This window comes from Zonotrichia albicollis, chromosome 3 (genome assembly GCF_047830755.1).
Source record: "Zonotrichia albicollis isolate bZonAlb1 chromosome 3, bZonAlb1.hap1, whole genome shotgun sequence".
NCBI lineage: Eukaryota > Metazoa > Chordata > Aves > Passeriformes > Passerellidae > Zonotrichia > Zonotrichia albicollis.
The window spans coordinates 8130086-8146855 of record NC_133821.1 but is presented as its reverse complement, the minus strand read 5'-3'; the positions used below and the strand labels follow the sequence as shown (position 1 = coordinate 8146855).

The 16770-nt window shown below is 38.4% G+C and overlaps 1 protein-coding gene across 3 annotated transcripts in view; it reads right to left on the bottom strand.

The window, feature by feature from the left end:
• Positions 1-14068, bottom strand: part of HACE1 (HECT domain and ankyrin repeat containing E3 ubiquitin protein ligase 1) — a 47653-nt gene extending 33585 nt beyond the window's left edge. For 2 of the 3 annotated variants that reach the window (XM_074536564.1, XM_074536565.1), the window contains exons 1-8: positions 13851-14068; positions 9353-9407; positions 8206-8295; positions 6247-6351; positions 4482-4557; positions 4071-4202; positions 3132-3214; positions 765-861 (exon numbers count right to left, since the gene is read on the bottom strand). In XM_074536564.1, the coding sequence (XP_074392665.1) occupies positions 765-861; positions 3132-3214; positions 4071-4202; positions 4482-4557; positions 6247-6351; positions 8206-8295; positions 9353-9407; positions 13851-13926 (714 nt within the window). In that variant the 5' untranslated portion in view covers positions 13927-14068. Of the gene's footprint in view, positions 1-764; positions 862-3131; positions 3215-4070; positions 4203-4481; positions 4558-6246; positions 6352-8137; positions 8296-9352; positions 9408-13850 lie in introns of those variants that run through there. The other variant, XM_074536566.1, reaches the window with a different exon arrangement.
• Between the last annotated feature and the right edge of the window lie 2702 nt (positions 14069-16770).

The following is a 16770-nucleotide window of genomic DNA, read 5'->3' as shown; positions in this document are numbered from 1 at the left end:
TCTCCGTTCTTACTTGGCATCATGAACTTGTTATACTGCATGATCTCGAACACAGTAAGATCATCACTACAAAGAAACACCAGGTGTCACTACTCACACTTAAAAAAAGTTAACATAAGTTTTATGTGTAAAAACGTGCCCTAGGGATTGTGTTATTGACCCACTGACCTGCAACTGATCTGACAGAAAAAAGTGCTCATGTTCACAAATCAAAAAAGTCACTTTACAATGTAGTACAAGCAGTAGGTGATGAGGAAATTGTTTTGCAGTTGAAAATTACACATTACTTGAAAATATGTAAGAATTTTGTTCCACATCCAGATACAGAAATATCTTTGAAAAGAAGAGCCATCATCATGTAAGTTTTGCTTGTTTTTAATAGCAACATCTCCTCAAAAAAACAGAAAATCTATTATTTGAGGTAAAAGAAAAAATCACTCCTTTCTGAATGCCTTTATCTCTTACTTGTTAACAGGTAAGTACCTAAATTGTGTACTACCATTATACCAAGGATTCCAAAACTTTCTAGTCAAATGGAGTTCTGGAAACTCTTTCTCATGATTCTTGCATCTGACTTATGCAAAGGGTAAAAATTATGAACCTGCCTGTAGGATCAATTTCATTATTAAAAAATTACATTTTGCACTTTTTTTGCCAAAGGAACCATCTTCCAGAGGCCTTAGGAATAAGAAAAGGTAATAATGATCAAGTGACACTGTAGTAAGTCAGAGAAATTCACTGAAAAAGTGTTGCTAACTTAATACCTGTACACAGAGATCCAGTGGAGTAACACCGTTCTTGTCCGGTAAATATTTGGCTCCTCTCATCAAAAGAATTTGTGCAGTGTCTCTCTGACCATGGCTGTTCAAAAGAGAAGAAAGACAGTCAATAGAGCATTTATGATCTGAGTCATAAATCTGTCTTTATTGCATCTGACAAACAAAACCAACATAAGCTAGAAGAAAATAGTTACTGCAAAAGAGCAGTGCAAAATTTACACTATTTATGAAGTCAGAGTCACTCTCATCATTCAGAAATGATTCATCTTAGCCTTGCCTCAAATATTTATGAGCTGCATTTCCTGCAAAAAGAGAGCTCTTTCTCAATTTACATCCTAATTTACTTCACAGAGGAAGTTATCTCTGTCAAATTCTTTGCTCACTTTTACCATATTTGGGGAAAAACAATCTAATTGTGCTTCAACCATCAACAAAATATTAGCAAGATATTTTTATTGATAATTCTTTTTTTTGTACAAGAGATAATTCCTTTTTTGTACAAGACATAAATACATCACTCAAATGGCTCTAATTTCTATATACATATCTTTCATAGGCTCTAGAAATGATGGGTTTTACTCTTGCATTCAAATTGCTCTTGCATTCAATTAGTCTTGCTCACTAATCTGCTTATAGGCTGCATAGGACCCTCAAGTCTCTCAAATTAAAAATTTCCCAACATGCTAGCATTGCCTAGAAAACAGAAAAAAACCAACTATTTATACCTCTCAACACTTTCCCAAATCCTTTCTTTGGAAAAAAATGAGAAATTGAGTACCCGAGGTTTACTTCATTAAAAACACATACAATGATTATTTGAATATTGCCTTCACCAGCATTAAGTGCATACACTTAGAGAAGCACCTAAAGGGTGAAATGAAAGACTGATAAAAAAAGACATAGCAATAAAAGTTACAGAGACAAGTTTTTTCAGTGAAGTTTTATTCCTCAAGCTAGCTTGAAGTACACCCTTTACTCCAATGGATATGAGTATTTGGCATCCTGGAACATACAAGAGGCTGCCTGCATCCTCAGCCTGATGGGCGCAACCTGTCAGTTCAGAAAGGGCACAGGTAAAGTGACAGCTAACAGCTGAGGGACAAGAGGCAGCTTCACTCAATATTCTCTCCTTAACTCACAGATGAGTTCTCCTCAGTCCCATCCTTCCAGCCCAGGAAGCCAACAGGTTAACCTAATGTACCAGACTTTGTCCCAATGCAAATAAACACTAAAGGTCAGAAAGGAGTTAAGACTAATGGCCTGCTTGCAGCATCTTCACTGTAATTCTCTAGACTAAGTGTACAACCCAACACATTGCCAAAACAGGTGTTTCAGACTCTGAATACTGATACCCTTCCTGCAGCTACCACCTGCCACTGCTACCACATCCTGCCCTCCCTGTCATCAGGAACCTACAACCTTTCTTTCCAGGTTTGCTGCAGTACACACCCTGTTCATTCTACCCTGCCAAATGCTCCAGTTGGTAATTTCTAAGGAATATAACTCCTGTACTTACCATGTTCCCTTCCTGTAAAAAACCTCCAAGCCAAGACAAGCTGCTTACTTCTTTTAAAGTGTGTACAAATACCAGTCCCTAAATCAATGACCAGGGCTAGCAGCTATTTCTTTTCCCCTTCTGCTTAACTGCCACAAGTCAACACACACAAGTCAACACTCCAGAGACCACAGCTACCAGAATGTAACTCTTAGCCGACCAGCAGGTCATCCATTTCTACTTTTGCTTATAGTAACAGTTAATCTTATGTGAACTGTTTAACCTGTAATCAAAGCACAGGGATTGCAAAAATTGTCAATGCTCTAACAAATTGCAGAAATGCTCTAATTAAAACAAAAGTTCACTCATCATATGTGTTTAATTTTGAAATATAACTATGAAGAAAGCATAATTGATCAAAGCAACAATGTAATTTTAATTCAATATTGTAACTTTGACACATATATGCACATTACATATATATTGTAGTACCATACCATACATTAAGTAATAGCCAAACTTGCTTTATAAAAGGCTCTGAGTTTTATTGTACTCCAAATAATCTAAGTTGGCAGAATTCATTTTTTCAGAAAAGGGTTCAGCAGTCATCAATTTATGACTCATGCTAGAACATGTACAGGTATGTGTTTAACATGTCTGTTAGAAAGAGGTACATAAGCCTGCAGTACGAACCTAAGTATTTAGGTAAGATACTAAACCACACTCAAAAATGAGAGAAGATTAAACACCAGGCAGCTTTTTTATATTTCCTATATTTTTTAATTTCTAATTAGTTATTGCAAAAGGGGAAAAAAATTCACTTTTAGGCCAGTATTCAAAAATTGAAAGTATATAACCTGCAAGCAAAATAGAGTGGAGTTGCCCCAGAAACGTTCGGCCTGTTTATGTCTGCGCCACTGTCCAGCAAGCACTGCACTGTCTACAAGAGAACAAAACATCACCTTTAGAAAAAGAGCAGTGGAAAACCCTACTGCAAATATTTAATGCATGCCTAAAATATGAAAACACTGAGCAGACTCTCGAACAACTTTTGGTGTACTTCAGTCACATAAATTTGCCATATTTACAGCTAAGTGTTTTTCAGAATTTGGCCTTCCAAAATCCAGCACTGACAAACAACAGAAAGGATCTAGGGAGAATTACAATTTATTCTTTTTAGTAGTACATAGTTCTAGTGGCAATCTGTGTAACTCTATAGGGCTCTAATGCAGTTCAAGTAAAGCATCCAGACTTATACTCTGAATATAAATAGTCAGCCCTAACACAAGGCCAGACATAAAAATTATTCACACAGATCAATAATGGAAGAGTTTATCTGAACTTGTTTACTTCTAAAGTTAAACTGTAACTGATCCAACTCTGTTTTCATTTTTTATTCACAGTAAATTAGCATTGCAGATTTCAAAATTACATAATAGCTTACACAATTATGAATTAAACATACTGGGAAAAATAAGGCAAAACATTTTCAAACATTTAAAATTACATAAAAACTTGAAATTAACACGCCAATAATAGCACTACAGAAGAGCTGAAGAGTATACAGTAAATCATCTCAACTCCCATAGGCACTGAGATCAATCAGCTCCACAGGAATAAATAAGTTATGCCCAAAAAGTGCATGCAGTCAATACTAAGACTCAACAGCATTCTTCACACTTGTAGCCATTATCATGTGCATTGCTATTCTGAAGTTTATAACAAAACCACAAGAACTTTGAGGCATTACCAAGATCTTCACAAATCAATTGTGTTCATACAGTTTAGAAACTTACTGTCTTGTGTCCATTTTGACAAGCAACATGAAGGGCTGTCTGTCCCATGGCATCTTCAACATCGACATTACTGACATGCTGAACAAGATCATGAAGCAATTCTGTTCGTCCATTGACAGCCAACCAATGAATCTAAGCACAAAATGATGACACGTGTTTCCTTTAGCAATGGTATATATACACCATAAAAATTATTTCAAACCTGGCTGTGTTACTGTCAACACTTTCACAAGGAGAAGCTTTGCATAATATTAGGAGAAGCTTTCAACAATACAATCATATGCTTAGGTATTTTGATCACATCTTTTGATTATTGATGGCACTGGACACAGCAGTTTGGTTTTATGTATAAGATAGCAAAAGCTTAAAAACCAAGAATCTCCGAACATTGTGATAATTAATAGCACTTACTGCAGTCAAGCCTTCATTATTACAAATGTTGACATCTGCACTGTATTCCAGCAGCTTGCTCATACATTTTTTCTGGCTATAAGCAAAAGAACACATTAAAATCCAGTCAGGGAAAATCACTTACAAAGACTACATATCTTATTAGAACTCCACTCACTCTAATGTATCATTGTTCTAAGCATAACAGGTGGTTCCAATTTGTAAGGAGCACAGTACTGAGCCTGTGAAAGAGAGAAGTGATCTTCACAGACAGCGCAAAGGTAGCAAACAACAACATAGGGCTAAAATCACAGCTGGTTTTGTGGAAAGTGTAGAAGCACTTAACCACTACTCTAATAGTTTCAGCTCTGCATGAACTACCCTCTCAAGACAAAAAGCCAGAGTTCAGCCAATAGAAGTCCATGAAGTTCACTGTTGCCTGTACATGTCAGTGGACATGTTTACAGTACACCACTAAATCATAACTTAATGAGACAGTCATTGTAAAACTGTGCAAATCCTTATTAAATACAAGCACTTTCTTAATAAAACTAGAGGTATTTTTTCCTAATTCATGTTTTGTTTGGTTTTTTAACATTTTTAATGCTCTAAGTGCTTGACCTTTACAAATTTATTTTGCTTTTCCTTTTTATTTGGTACCTTTCTTATAACTCATTTCCACATAACTGTCTCCTGTGTGTTTTTCTGCATTTCATCATAAACCATTTGCCTGCTTCTTTCCTCTCCTACAAATAGACCTCAAACATACCCAGAAGCCACTAAACTCTACCACCTCCTCATCTGAAGTACCAGCTGTGATACAATTCAGTTATTGTATCACACACATGTCCTAAAAAGAAAAAAGAGAACATTACCTTCACAGCTGCATGTTTTCATATACTACAATTCCAGAAGTAGGATCTTTAAAAGGTATTTGCTCGCTGGTTTAGAGTTCTTTCTCTGACTCTCTCCTAACACTGTGCCAATTTTGTATTCCTTTTCTTGCAGGAAAAATTTTCTTAGAGACACTATCTCAGAAAAATCCGAAATCTTTGACCCTCTCCAAGCCCTACAAAACCTTTTCTTACTCAGCTAACTGGAAGGTGAATGTATCCCTCGTTCCATTACTGTTGTAAGAATCATTATGCCCCTGTGTCACAGACACATTTTATGAAAAATCCTTTCCTTAGGATTTTTTCTCCTGGGAAGCTGACAAGCCTCAGGAACAAAATGTAAACAATGATTATCTGCTGCTGTAGACTGCAACAGGTGCATCTTTGATTGGTCTCATGTGGTTGTTTCTAATTAATGGCCAATCACGGTCCAGATGTCTCGAACTGTGCAGTCAGTCACAAGATTTTACTATCATTCCATTTCCATTACTGTCCTTTCCTTTCAGGCCTTCTGATGAAATTCTTTCTTCTACTCTTTTAGTATGGTTTTAATATAATATATATCATAAAATAATAAACCAGCCTTCTGAAACATGGAGTCAACATTCTCGTCTCTTCCCTGGTCCTGGAACCCCTGCGAACATCACCACACCCCCGATTAACAGAAAACACTAAAATGACTGGAAGTGGACTTGGTATTTCAGACATGACTTACTATTTATAAAATATTACTCTGTGAATACTCAAAATAAGGATTTTAACCTCCATGTTCTCAATTTTCAAATGCAAAAACCAAAGGTGTTTTTTTAACTATGCAAAAATATTACAGAAGATGCCAGCTCAAGGGCATTATGCAAAAAATTTTTAAGAGTTTAAGGATTTTAAAAACTTACCCATTCCTTGCTGCTAAATGGAGTGGAGTACATCCTGAGATGTCCTGATAGTTTGGATTTGCTCCTTTTTTTAGTAATAGAACAAGGCATTCAACTGACCCACAGCTAAGAAGAAAATAAGAAAGGGAAAAACTGTAACAAGAATATTTACAAATCGATACTGGCATAAAGACAACAGCAATATTATGTGCAGATCACACTCACTAGAACATCTTTACATAAAATTGTGTTACACCTCATAGTTCAGGCTACACAAAGCTAAAGGAAAGTCACTTAATGCAGTGAGAAGTGACCAAATATAACTGGTAGCATTGAAGAGATGCCAGCCCTCTCTTTGATTTTAATTACTTAAAAACACAACAGTGAGTCTTTAGGACTGTTAATCTTTAAACTATAAACAAAAATATATAAGTTTTGCTTTCAATTTCCTCTCACCTCCCTCCATTAATCCCTAATCTATTAACAGGACTAAATTTTCCATTAGAGATTTTGGGGTTTGTTATGCTTCTGTGTCTGGAAGTTATGTTTAGAAGTTTGAATATCAGGAAAATTCCAAAACTTGTACCAATATTTATTTGCTAGTACAAATATTTCTTTGCTAGCAACTTTGAACCTGTAATAAAGAGATGAACTCTTTTACTTTTCATAATATAGCAGCTCTTCAGGATAACCAATGTCACTAAGAGGACAGAAACTCTGCATTACATATTTATCTTGCTCCTGAACTCTGTAAAAGCAAGAGCTGATTGAAAAGATAAACAGAGTACTTTTGTATCTGTTGTGACCAGCTACTCAATTTTTACAAATCTTCCCAACATCAGAACGGCTACACAACAACCCCAAGAAACTGAAGACTAACTGTACAATATGTTGCAAAAGCAGCAGCTTGATGACCCCTTTGTGACCCAATAACCAAGTCAAGATAAAAGACAATCCAGAAACTAAGTGTAACACAACTTCTTGTATCTTTAGAATCAGCAAGTACAGTGTATTTTCAAATATAACTCTAAAAGGTATGCTAAAAATTTGCTTGCATTTTTGTAAGTACTTCCTTAAGTAAATTTTATATAAACACTATGTAATTCTTAGATGAAGTAGTTGGGAAACAGCTATTTCTAATACTCTGTTTAAGAAGCTGGAATTTCCACCTTTATTGTGACCACTTACTGCTATATATATGCAATATTACTACTATTTCCTTTTCTGGTTTTTGTACTTTTTAAACCATTTAAATGTAAGAACTTTCAATATATTTAAAAGGGGAGATAAATACAGAGCATTGATTCATCAGTTTAAAGTTTAGCTTCCTGAAAGGTCCTGAAAAGTCAAAAACTATCTGGTTAATTTCTATTTATATGATAGTAATCTGTCTGTTTCTTACTAGAGTTACATATAAAATGGTGTCATCCCCATTGAAGAGCTATACAAACAATAAATAATGTAGATCAAAATTTGCACTGAAGCTATCCAGGATACAAAACTTATTAGAAGTGAGCTCCTGAGTTATATCCCCTTCAGTTATGGTACATAACTGTACATGAAGTACTTTGGAACAGCTGCTTCCCAACAAACATCCAAACACTTCCCACTGCTTTAGAATACCTCAAAAACAACCAGCACCTGCAAATGAGAGTTCTCTGCCTCTACAAAGGCAAGAGTAACCCAGCTATACAGGATGCACATCTTGGCTGCATTTTTTTTAAATACTTGAGACTTCACAGAAAGGTACAAAAGTATCTAGCCAGACTTCCTTCACTGGAATTTGGAGAGCCATTTGATACCATGTGTAAAATCCTCTTTATGAGGCAGAGACATTACTAGGAAGAACAAACAAGATACAAAAAGTCTGAAAACAAAATGTTAACTGACACTATAGAGTTTTCCAGCTTACATTGGTGCCTTAGATTTGTGGCAATATTTTCATTGTTAACTTCTGGACTGGACTCAAGTAAGTCTTACTTTGCTGCAATATGAAGCAAACTTCTCTTCACACGTCCAAAGGCATAATTCACATCAAATTTTGAATTTGACAGCAGCTCTGAGACAGACCTTCAAATAGAAAAATAATTTTTTTAATTTTAAAAATAGCTCACAGTATCCAAGCAAAGTTCATACTCTAAGTTGTACACAAGTACTCTATTTCTTTACTTAATCACTATTTCTTCTCCATATAACTAATTACTAAGAGATCACATAGTTTTAAGCATTTGCTGATTAAGAATACCTTTCCATTTCTTACTGTACATAAAAAATGAACTGTGACACTGGGAAACTGTTTCAAACTAGTAAGTAAGTATGTAAACTAGTAAGAATTAGGCCAAACAACTGAATCACTTCTTTACAAATACAAAAAACAAGCACTTCAACAGCTTTGGTTTAAACAAAATATAAATTCCCATTTTCCTCCTTATCACAATCATCCCAACCACATATCCAACAGGTTTCCCAAACACAGGCAAAGTTCAGAGGGAAGACTGGTATGTGAAATCATGATGATGAAGTAGAAGGATACAAGATCAGGATAAAAAATTTAAATAGGACCTTTCAACTTCCAGTAATGGGCTGATTTAAAACCCTTGCATGGGATCTCAAAATACTACATAGCAGAACAAATGTTTATCCTGGGTGGAAAAGCAGCTTTCTCTTGCAGTAAGAGTTACTGACAAACAAAATTCCTGTGAAGGAAGCACCACTTAGCTGGCATTATGCAGCCTCCAGGTTCCAAGCACTTTGAGGACAACTCAGTAAGAGAAACAGCTGCTCATCTGAGGAATTCCAGATGTCTAACGAGACTAAGAGCTTCTATGTCACCCATAAATACACACACAGAATTATGACACAGTTACAAAACAACACTTTTGTTCTTCTCCTAGGACAAATTTTCCCACGTGCCTCAATAGAACAAATCCCAGTTCCACTCTATGGCATAAATCAAAACAGGTAAAATAAAGCTGGGATGCACACAGTCAGTGACTAACTTCAAATTAGAACACAGCTCAGCAATTCAGCAGCTGGACTTCTGAGAGTGCTTTAGGAGCTAGGACTTCAGCAAATAGGCTGGGATTTAAAAAAAAAAAAAAAAAGGTAAATTTAAAGAAGGTCTCACCTGTGCTGGTCAGCCATAACCATCGGCATCAGTGTATAGACAGCAGTTTCATTATCTGGGAAGAAATTCAGTTACTCTGTTACTATAAAGATATATTTAATGTAAAATAAATGTATCTAGCAACACTTATTTACATTTTCAAGTGTCCACTTGAAGTAGATAATTTTTTTACACAGATTCTACACACACAAAGTTGCATTAAAAAGAAAAAGCCATTACACTTATTTAGATAAAAGAGAGAATTAACAGAATTGTAATATATGAAATTTCAATATGGCTTTTTTTCTTTTACAAAGTAAAAATTACAGGATTTTCAGCAGAGTGTCAATTTCTTTGAATTGACAATTCTGTTAATTAAATCCAAGTTTTTAAGAGATGGGCATTAAAAAAAAACCCAAACAAAACAAAAACACTTAACTATTTAATTTTAAAAAGAAGGAAGTTTCCTGTCTTCCAAGATGACTTCCACAGTCCTGAGACTATGATTTTGTAGTAGTGACTTTTTTTAATTACTTCATAACCATTCTATACTTGAAAACCTGAGTGCAATAAGTTTCATTTTACTTTTTAAATCTCTAATCAGTTGCATATTTCACACTTGAAGGCAACAAAAAAAGGCCAGAACTCGAAGATTCATGTCAATGGTGGGAACACAGTGACATTCAGCCACACAGACTCTGTCACCACTACTGCTGCAAGTGCCAGCACACTGCATGGCTGTGATGAGCCTGTCTGGTCACTTACAGACTTCCTGAAATAAAATACTCTTTTTGGAAGATTAATTTGATAAAACTTAAAATCTTTTAGCATATAATAATTATGAATGGTTTTAATGCGAAATAACTTTTTCTTTTATTATGGACAATTATTTTTTTCCCCTCAACAAGCTACCCATTTTTAAGAGTACAATTTCCACAGAATATTCATGTAGATACCACCTTATGACAAGAGGGGCTGTGCTTTCTGAGAACCCAGGTATATGGCTTCAGGATATGGAAATACAGAACTGTTCTCAAAAAATTTTTTATTTTCAAGTTTTTCCTCATCACCTTCATTGATCCAAAGTTACAAAGTAACCAGAACAGGAAGAATTAGAACAAGCAGAGTATCTTGTGTCTTTTACATACCATGCTCTACATATTCACTACTTCCACTAGGTAGGCAAGGTGATATTTACTGGATTTATTTTAAATAAAGATTCTTCAGAATTATGAAGTAGAATCCAAGAAGTTGTTATCATGCTGCAGCTATGCTGTTTGTTGTTATTATTGTTCTACACTGCTTCAACTGCTGCTATCAGCCAGTTGAAGTTGTGTGTCCCTAGCTAACAAAAGAAAGCAGCAATGCTTCTTTCTAACAATCTGTTATTATTACCCTTGAACACTGGACAGAGATAAGTCAGATTCAAATCACATTTATCAGCTATAAAAATTTTAAAACAAAATTTTTTTAAAAATCAATACTGCTTATAGAAAACACATGGTGCAAGAGACACAAGCCTCTCAAAACACCAAATTATGATTAAACATTGCAGAGAGTCACCAACCATCACCAAGTTCAAGTTTGAACTCTCTAGAAATTGTTTCTTATGGCAGAGTTCTGTGAGCATCAGAAAACTCCATCTCCAACACACACCCCTAGAATTTGACTGCTGGGGGAAGAACAAGCTGGGAGGGAGGGGAGGACACAGAGAGAAAGAATCCTGAAACAAAATTAAATAGATGCTAAATAAATATCAATTGTGGAAAACATCTGAGCATTTTGAAAAAATCTATCCATGATTAGCTCCCAGTATACACAAACTAAAAAAAAAAAAGTATATCTCAAGCTGTGTTTCAAAGCACTCTGGGCAGGAAGCTTTCCAAATAAAACAAAAAAACCAAACTTAAAAACATCAACTAAATTTAAACATTACATCCTTATGTATTTCCACAATCAGGCCCTATACAAGACACCAAAAAAGAGTGAAAAAAACCTTTAAATATATCAGCACACTTAATTGAAATGCTTAATATTGATTCTAACTATATTTAACTATATTGCAAGTGCAGTGATCTAGAAAAAGTCAATAGTTAAATACAAGTGTAGCTGGGCCATAAGAGGCATTTATGGCACAATTACAAAACCAAGCCTTTGCTATTCTATTAACAGAAATTACACTGTGGAGCACATGCAGATTTTCCCAGAGTCTTTCTGTAAGAATTAAGAGGGTGTGGGACTAAGGAGCTTCTTATGCCTATCTTTGGTGATTATTTTCTCTAGTAATAAAAAAAAGCTCCAAATGACACAAACTACACGACAACAGGTAGAGAAAAAGCATTATACACTTCATGGACTCACCAAACTTATTTGCCAGCTTTCCAAATCTTGATTATATAAAGACCAAAAAAAGGCACACCAAACTTAGTGTCACAGCTGTGGGCTGCCAGACCTTTTCAGCAATGAGCCTTAATAGAAGCATCCAGAAATTTGTGTGCAGCTCTCAAGTGTCCACAAAACAGTTGCTGAAGGATACTTTGAGAGAGTGATTAAAAAAAAAAAAAAAGCTCTTCTTGCAAGCTCAGGGTATTCACTGGCACTGGACTCAGGTGTTAAGACTTGCTTTAAGAAAAAAAACACCAGAAATTCATAATCTAGAATCCTGCCTTGGCAAGACACACTGACTACTTTATTTCCTCAGAGATACTGTCATGAAGTTGGCAGAGATCACAATCTCAAAGTGTCAGCACTGTGCACATCATACCCTAGTGGCTATGACACATGTAATGGAAGTTTAATACTTTCATTTATTGGGATTTATTGCCTTCTTCAGCATAAATAAATTTAAACATACATCTCCATCTCCTGTGAGAGAACCATGACTCCCACTTCAAGGATGGAGGGGTAAACTATGTATTTTTCAAATTATTCAAATACAGTGGGGGTAAAGAGGGGGGAGTCCTAATTCAAGAGGCCAGACACAGCACACAACAAGCCACCAAACTACATATTATCCTAGCCCAGTGTGGAATATTCCAAGCTGATCCTGTCAGTACATGTTTGGAACAACACACTACAAGCCAAACCTGCTTCTCAGGGAGAGTTTGGGCAGACCTGCATGAACCTAAGGAACACCAAGGTCAAGAAAGAAGATCCCTAACGAGCTAAGACAGACCCAAAGCTGGATGGCCATTGAACAGAGACCTTCTTGCAATGCAGTTTGACACTTCAGTGTGGAAAGCTTTGAGCCCATTTATCTCCTTATATCAGTCCCACTGATTTGTTTCATGCAACTCCTAAGGAATCCTAGAACTCGCACTCCGTCTGCACTACAGGATGACCGAAGTACTTGTTCCAAAGGTCACAGGGCTCGCACCTGCACTGCCATTCCACAGACATAACTACCTACAAAGTGTAAGACAAAAATGCCTAAGACGTGAAGAAAACAGACAAAATTCAGAATCAATTTGCCTACATCAGTACTGAAGTAAATTTAAAGCAGCTCCAACTGACACAGGCTGTGCAAAGTGTTATTCATATCAGCACCTTCCATCAGTTAAACTGGTGCTACTCCATTATTTCTCTAACTCTAAGCTTAAGTTAATAGTATTACATCAATTTTCACTGCTGCCATTCAAAGGCTTACAAGCAGCAGCAAAATCTGCCTGAAACTTGCCTGTCAAGTGAAATTTATTAGCAACTGCACTGCAAGGCACTGGAACTGACAGGTGACAATAAGTGAAGGGTGTAGTAGAACAGTTCAGCAGGACACCAGGAAGTCTAAACAGGGAATGCACAGAGAAAACAGAGTATTACTCGCTCTCCTCCACCACTGGAGATGAAAGCTGGCAGACAGGCAGCCAAGGACTCATCCATTAAAGCAAACACTGAGGAAAGCACAGTGACCGCACATGACTCACGAGAACAGGAATTCTGCCCGTCCAAGAGTTTTACAGTTAGTCCCCCCAAAAACTGGACCTGGCTGGAACAACAACCCGCTTGCCGTAAGAGCCTGAAGCTCTGCTTTCAAACCCATCCTGATACCATCCAACCAGCACCCATGTGAAGTGGTTTAGAGTCAAAAAAATTAGGCTGTGACGGGTGACAATGACTTAGAATACCTTTTCAAACAAAATTCAGCACTACTAAAAGATAAAAAAACACAAATAAAAAAAAAACCCAAGAAGACTTTTCATCACTACTCTGTCATAGACGAGGCACCCGGCGAAGGATGCAGCAGCGAACGCAGCCGGTGTCCGGCACCCCGGGCAGCCGCTCGCCGGGCTCAGGGCGGCAGCCCCGGCTGATCGGAGCCCCCGCGCCCGCCACGGAGGGCGGGGGAAGGAAGGAAGGAAGGACAGGGAGCCGCTGTTGCTGTCAGCACCACAAACACACGAACAGAGCCTGTCAGAGGCGGACAGAGCCCGCTCCCATCCTCCCCAGCCGCCTCAACTCATCCCCGCCGGCCCGGGCGCGGAGGCCGCCCAGACCGACCGCTCTGTCAGGGCCCCGCTCCTACCGTCCGGCAGCTCCACGGTGCGGGCGCGGCGCAGGGACCTGGTCAGCCGGTTGAGCTGCTCCATGGCTCTCTCCATCCTCGGAGCGGCCAGCCCGGAGCCGCAGACACCCCTCGCTGCCACCGCCCGCCGTCTCTCAGCCCATCGCGGCGCTGGCGGCGCCGAGGCCGCCCAGGCCGCCGCCACCCCGGGACGCTGTGCGCATGCGCCGGGCGGAGCTGGGGGCGGTGGCGAATTTCCTCAGTTTGCTTTTCTTCCCAAGGAAGGAAAGGGGTGTGGGCGATGGACTTTCAAACCTCGTGGAAAATGGATCTTTAAACGTCTGCTTGTTATAAATAAAAATAAAAATGTGATGCCTTTTGAAGCCGCCCCTGCCAGGTGATCTTGCCCGTGCGGGCTCATTTCCCCGGAAGCACGGCGGGGAATGGAGCTGCAAACGCACCTAAGCGGGACAGAATGACAGAACCGATCAGGTTGGAAAAGACCTCTGAAATCATCGAGTCCAACCTATGACTGAACACCACCATGTCACCTAGACCGTGGCACCAAGTGCCACACTCAGTCTTATCTTAACCACCTCCAGGGATGGTGATTCTGCCTCCTCCTTGGGCCGCCCATTCCAATGTCTCATCATCCTTTTTGTGAAGTTCTTCCTAACGTCCAGCCTAAACCTCCCCCGCTGCAGCTTAACACTATGTCCTGAACACTATGTCCTATCATCCTGTCGTGGTTGCCTGGGTGAAGAGACCAATCCCACCTGGCTATACCCTCCTTTCAGGTGGTAAGGTCACCCCTGAGCCTCCTTTTCTCCAGGCCAGACAACCCCAGGTCCCTCAGCTGCTCCTCACAGGAGCTCCAGACCCTTCACCAGCTTCACTGCCCTTCTAGTGCCGGCATAAAATCTACAGACACTTGGAACTGTGCAAGGAAACAACCACCAGCATGAGCCTGTCAATTAATTTCTTGCTCCAGGACAATAATATATGTTGTCAAGCATGAAGGAGCATTCAGTGTTGGGTATTTTGGCTTTAATGATGCTTCAGGCATTGATATAATCTTGGCAAACCAAAGAAGTATGGGCTACATAACAATGCTGTAAAGTGAGAATGAAAAAATTATGTAAAAATTGAATGTAAAGAAAACATACCCCAACAAGATTTTATTCATGATCAACTTCCAAATGCAAGAAGGTATATGGGACTCCACAGGGATCTGTTGTGATCTGGTTCTGTGTAATGCTTTCATTGTTTCATCCTGTAAAGTGCTCCAATGACTCTGAGTTGGGAAAATGAAGAAAAGCAATCTAAGATTTGAAAAGGGTTCAGAAAGGACAACAAGGACAATCAAGAATCATGGGATAGTTTAAATTGGAATAGACTTTTAAAGATCACCCATTCCAACCTCTCTGCAATGAACAGGGACATCTCCAACTAGATCAGGTTGTTCAAAGCACTGTCCAACCTGAACTTACACAATTGCAGGTCTGTGGCATCCACCTCTCTGGGCAATCTGTTCACTGTTCTCATGGTAAAAATCATTTTTCTTATATCTAATCTAAATCAACCCTCCTTCAGTTTAAAACTTTGACCCCTTGTTTTATTGCAAAAGGCCCTGTGAACTGGATTCCATGTAAGTGAGAACTGACTTGGACTCTGCTATCTGGAAAAGAAACACTGTACAGGACAAAGTAGAAGTGGAAAAATAATGAATGTTATGAAGATATGACCTGGGCAAAAAATTAATTTAACTTATTACTAAATCAGAGTAGGTTAATGAGAAACAAAACCTAAATTTTAAAAAACACCTTCCCTCCCCACAACTCCCTTCTTCCTCAACTTCATGCCTAAATTCTGCACCTTTTCCCCACCAGCATTGTAGGGGAACAGGAAATGAGGGCTGTGGTAAGTTCATCACACACTCTCCATGCTGTTCCTTCTGCCCCAGAGGGAGGACATCTCACACCTCCATTCCAGTGTGGAGTCATTCCCACAGAAGTCAGTCCTCCACAAACTTCTCCAACATATATCCCTTCCAAGGCTGCAGTTTTTCATGAGCTGCTCCAGTATGGCTCCCTTCCATGGAGTGCAGGCCTTCAGGACCAGGCTGCCTCCAGGGTGGGTCCCCACAGGGTCACAACCCCTGCCAGCAAATCTGCTGCAGCACAGGCTCCTCTCTGCACGGGGCCCTAGAGAGCTATTTCCTTTTATTCCAGGTTTGCAGGGGCTGAGGTTAGGGTTTATTCCAATTTCTAAATGTTCTCACTAGTGTAGAGGATTAATTGACTGCTTGAGATCCATTTCTTCTTCTGTGAGAATGATTCCAGACACACCTAATATTAAAGCTACAATATGTATGAACAACTGTTCATAGAAATCTAAGAAGAGGAAAGTGAGGAAACTGGGGAATGTATGCTTTTTTCTAAATTAACATCTTTGGAAACCCTCTGTTAGTACAGTTATATCCCTTCAGTGCAACACTGCCACAAGACATATTTGGTGACATCTTTTAAAAGCACCAAAATAATGGGCTGAAACAAAAACATTGAGAGTATGCAAAAGGTCACAAGATGCTATAATTTTTATGTATTTAGCTTCTAATTCCGTGCTAAACACAAAATATATTCAGGATGCATCCTCAGAAGTTAAAGGATTGATACAACAGTATAAAATCTGTAGTAAATTTTTGTTTTAAAAATAGAGTGTGTTACTGTGATCTGCAATCAGCAGGGAGGAAATGCTATTAGTGGACAGTGAAGAGATAAGAGATAAGTTCTTACTCTTACTTAGCCAGCCTTGCTTGATCTCATTGTGGTTTAAATTCTTCTTAGTTCTTCTTGGGACAGAGAGTAGATAAATTCTTGGTGGTTATTATCTTCCACACTGTCACAAACTGCTCAGGAAAGAAGGGAATGAACATATATAC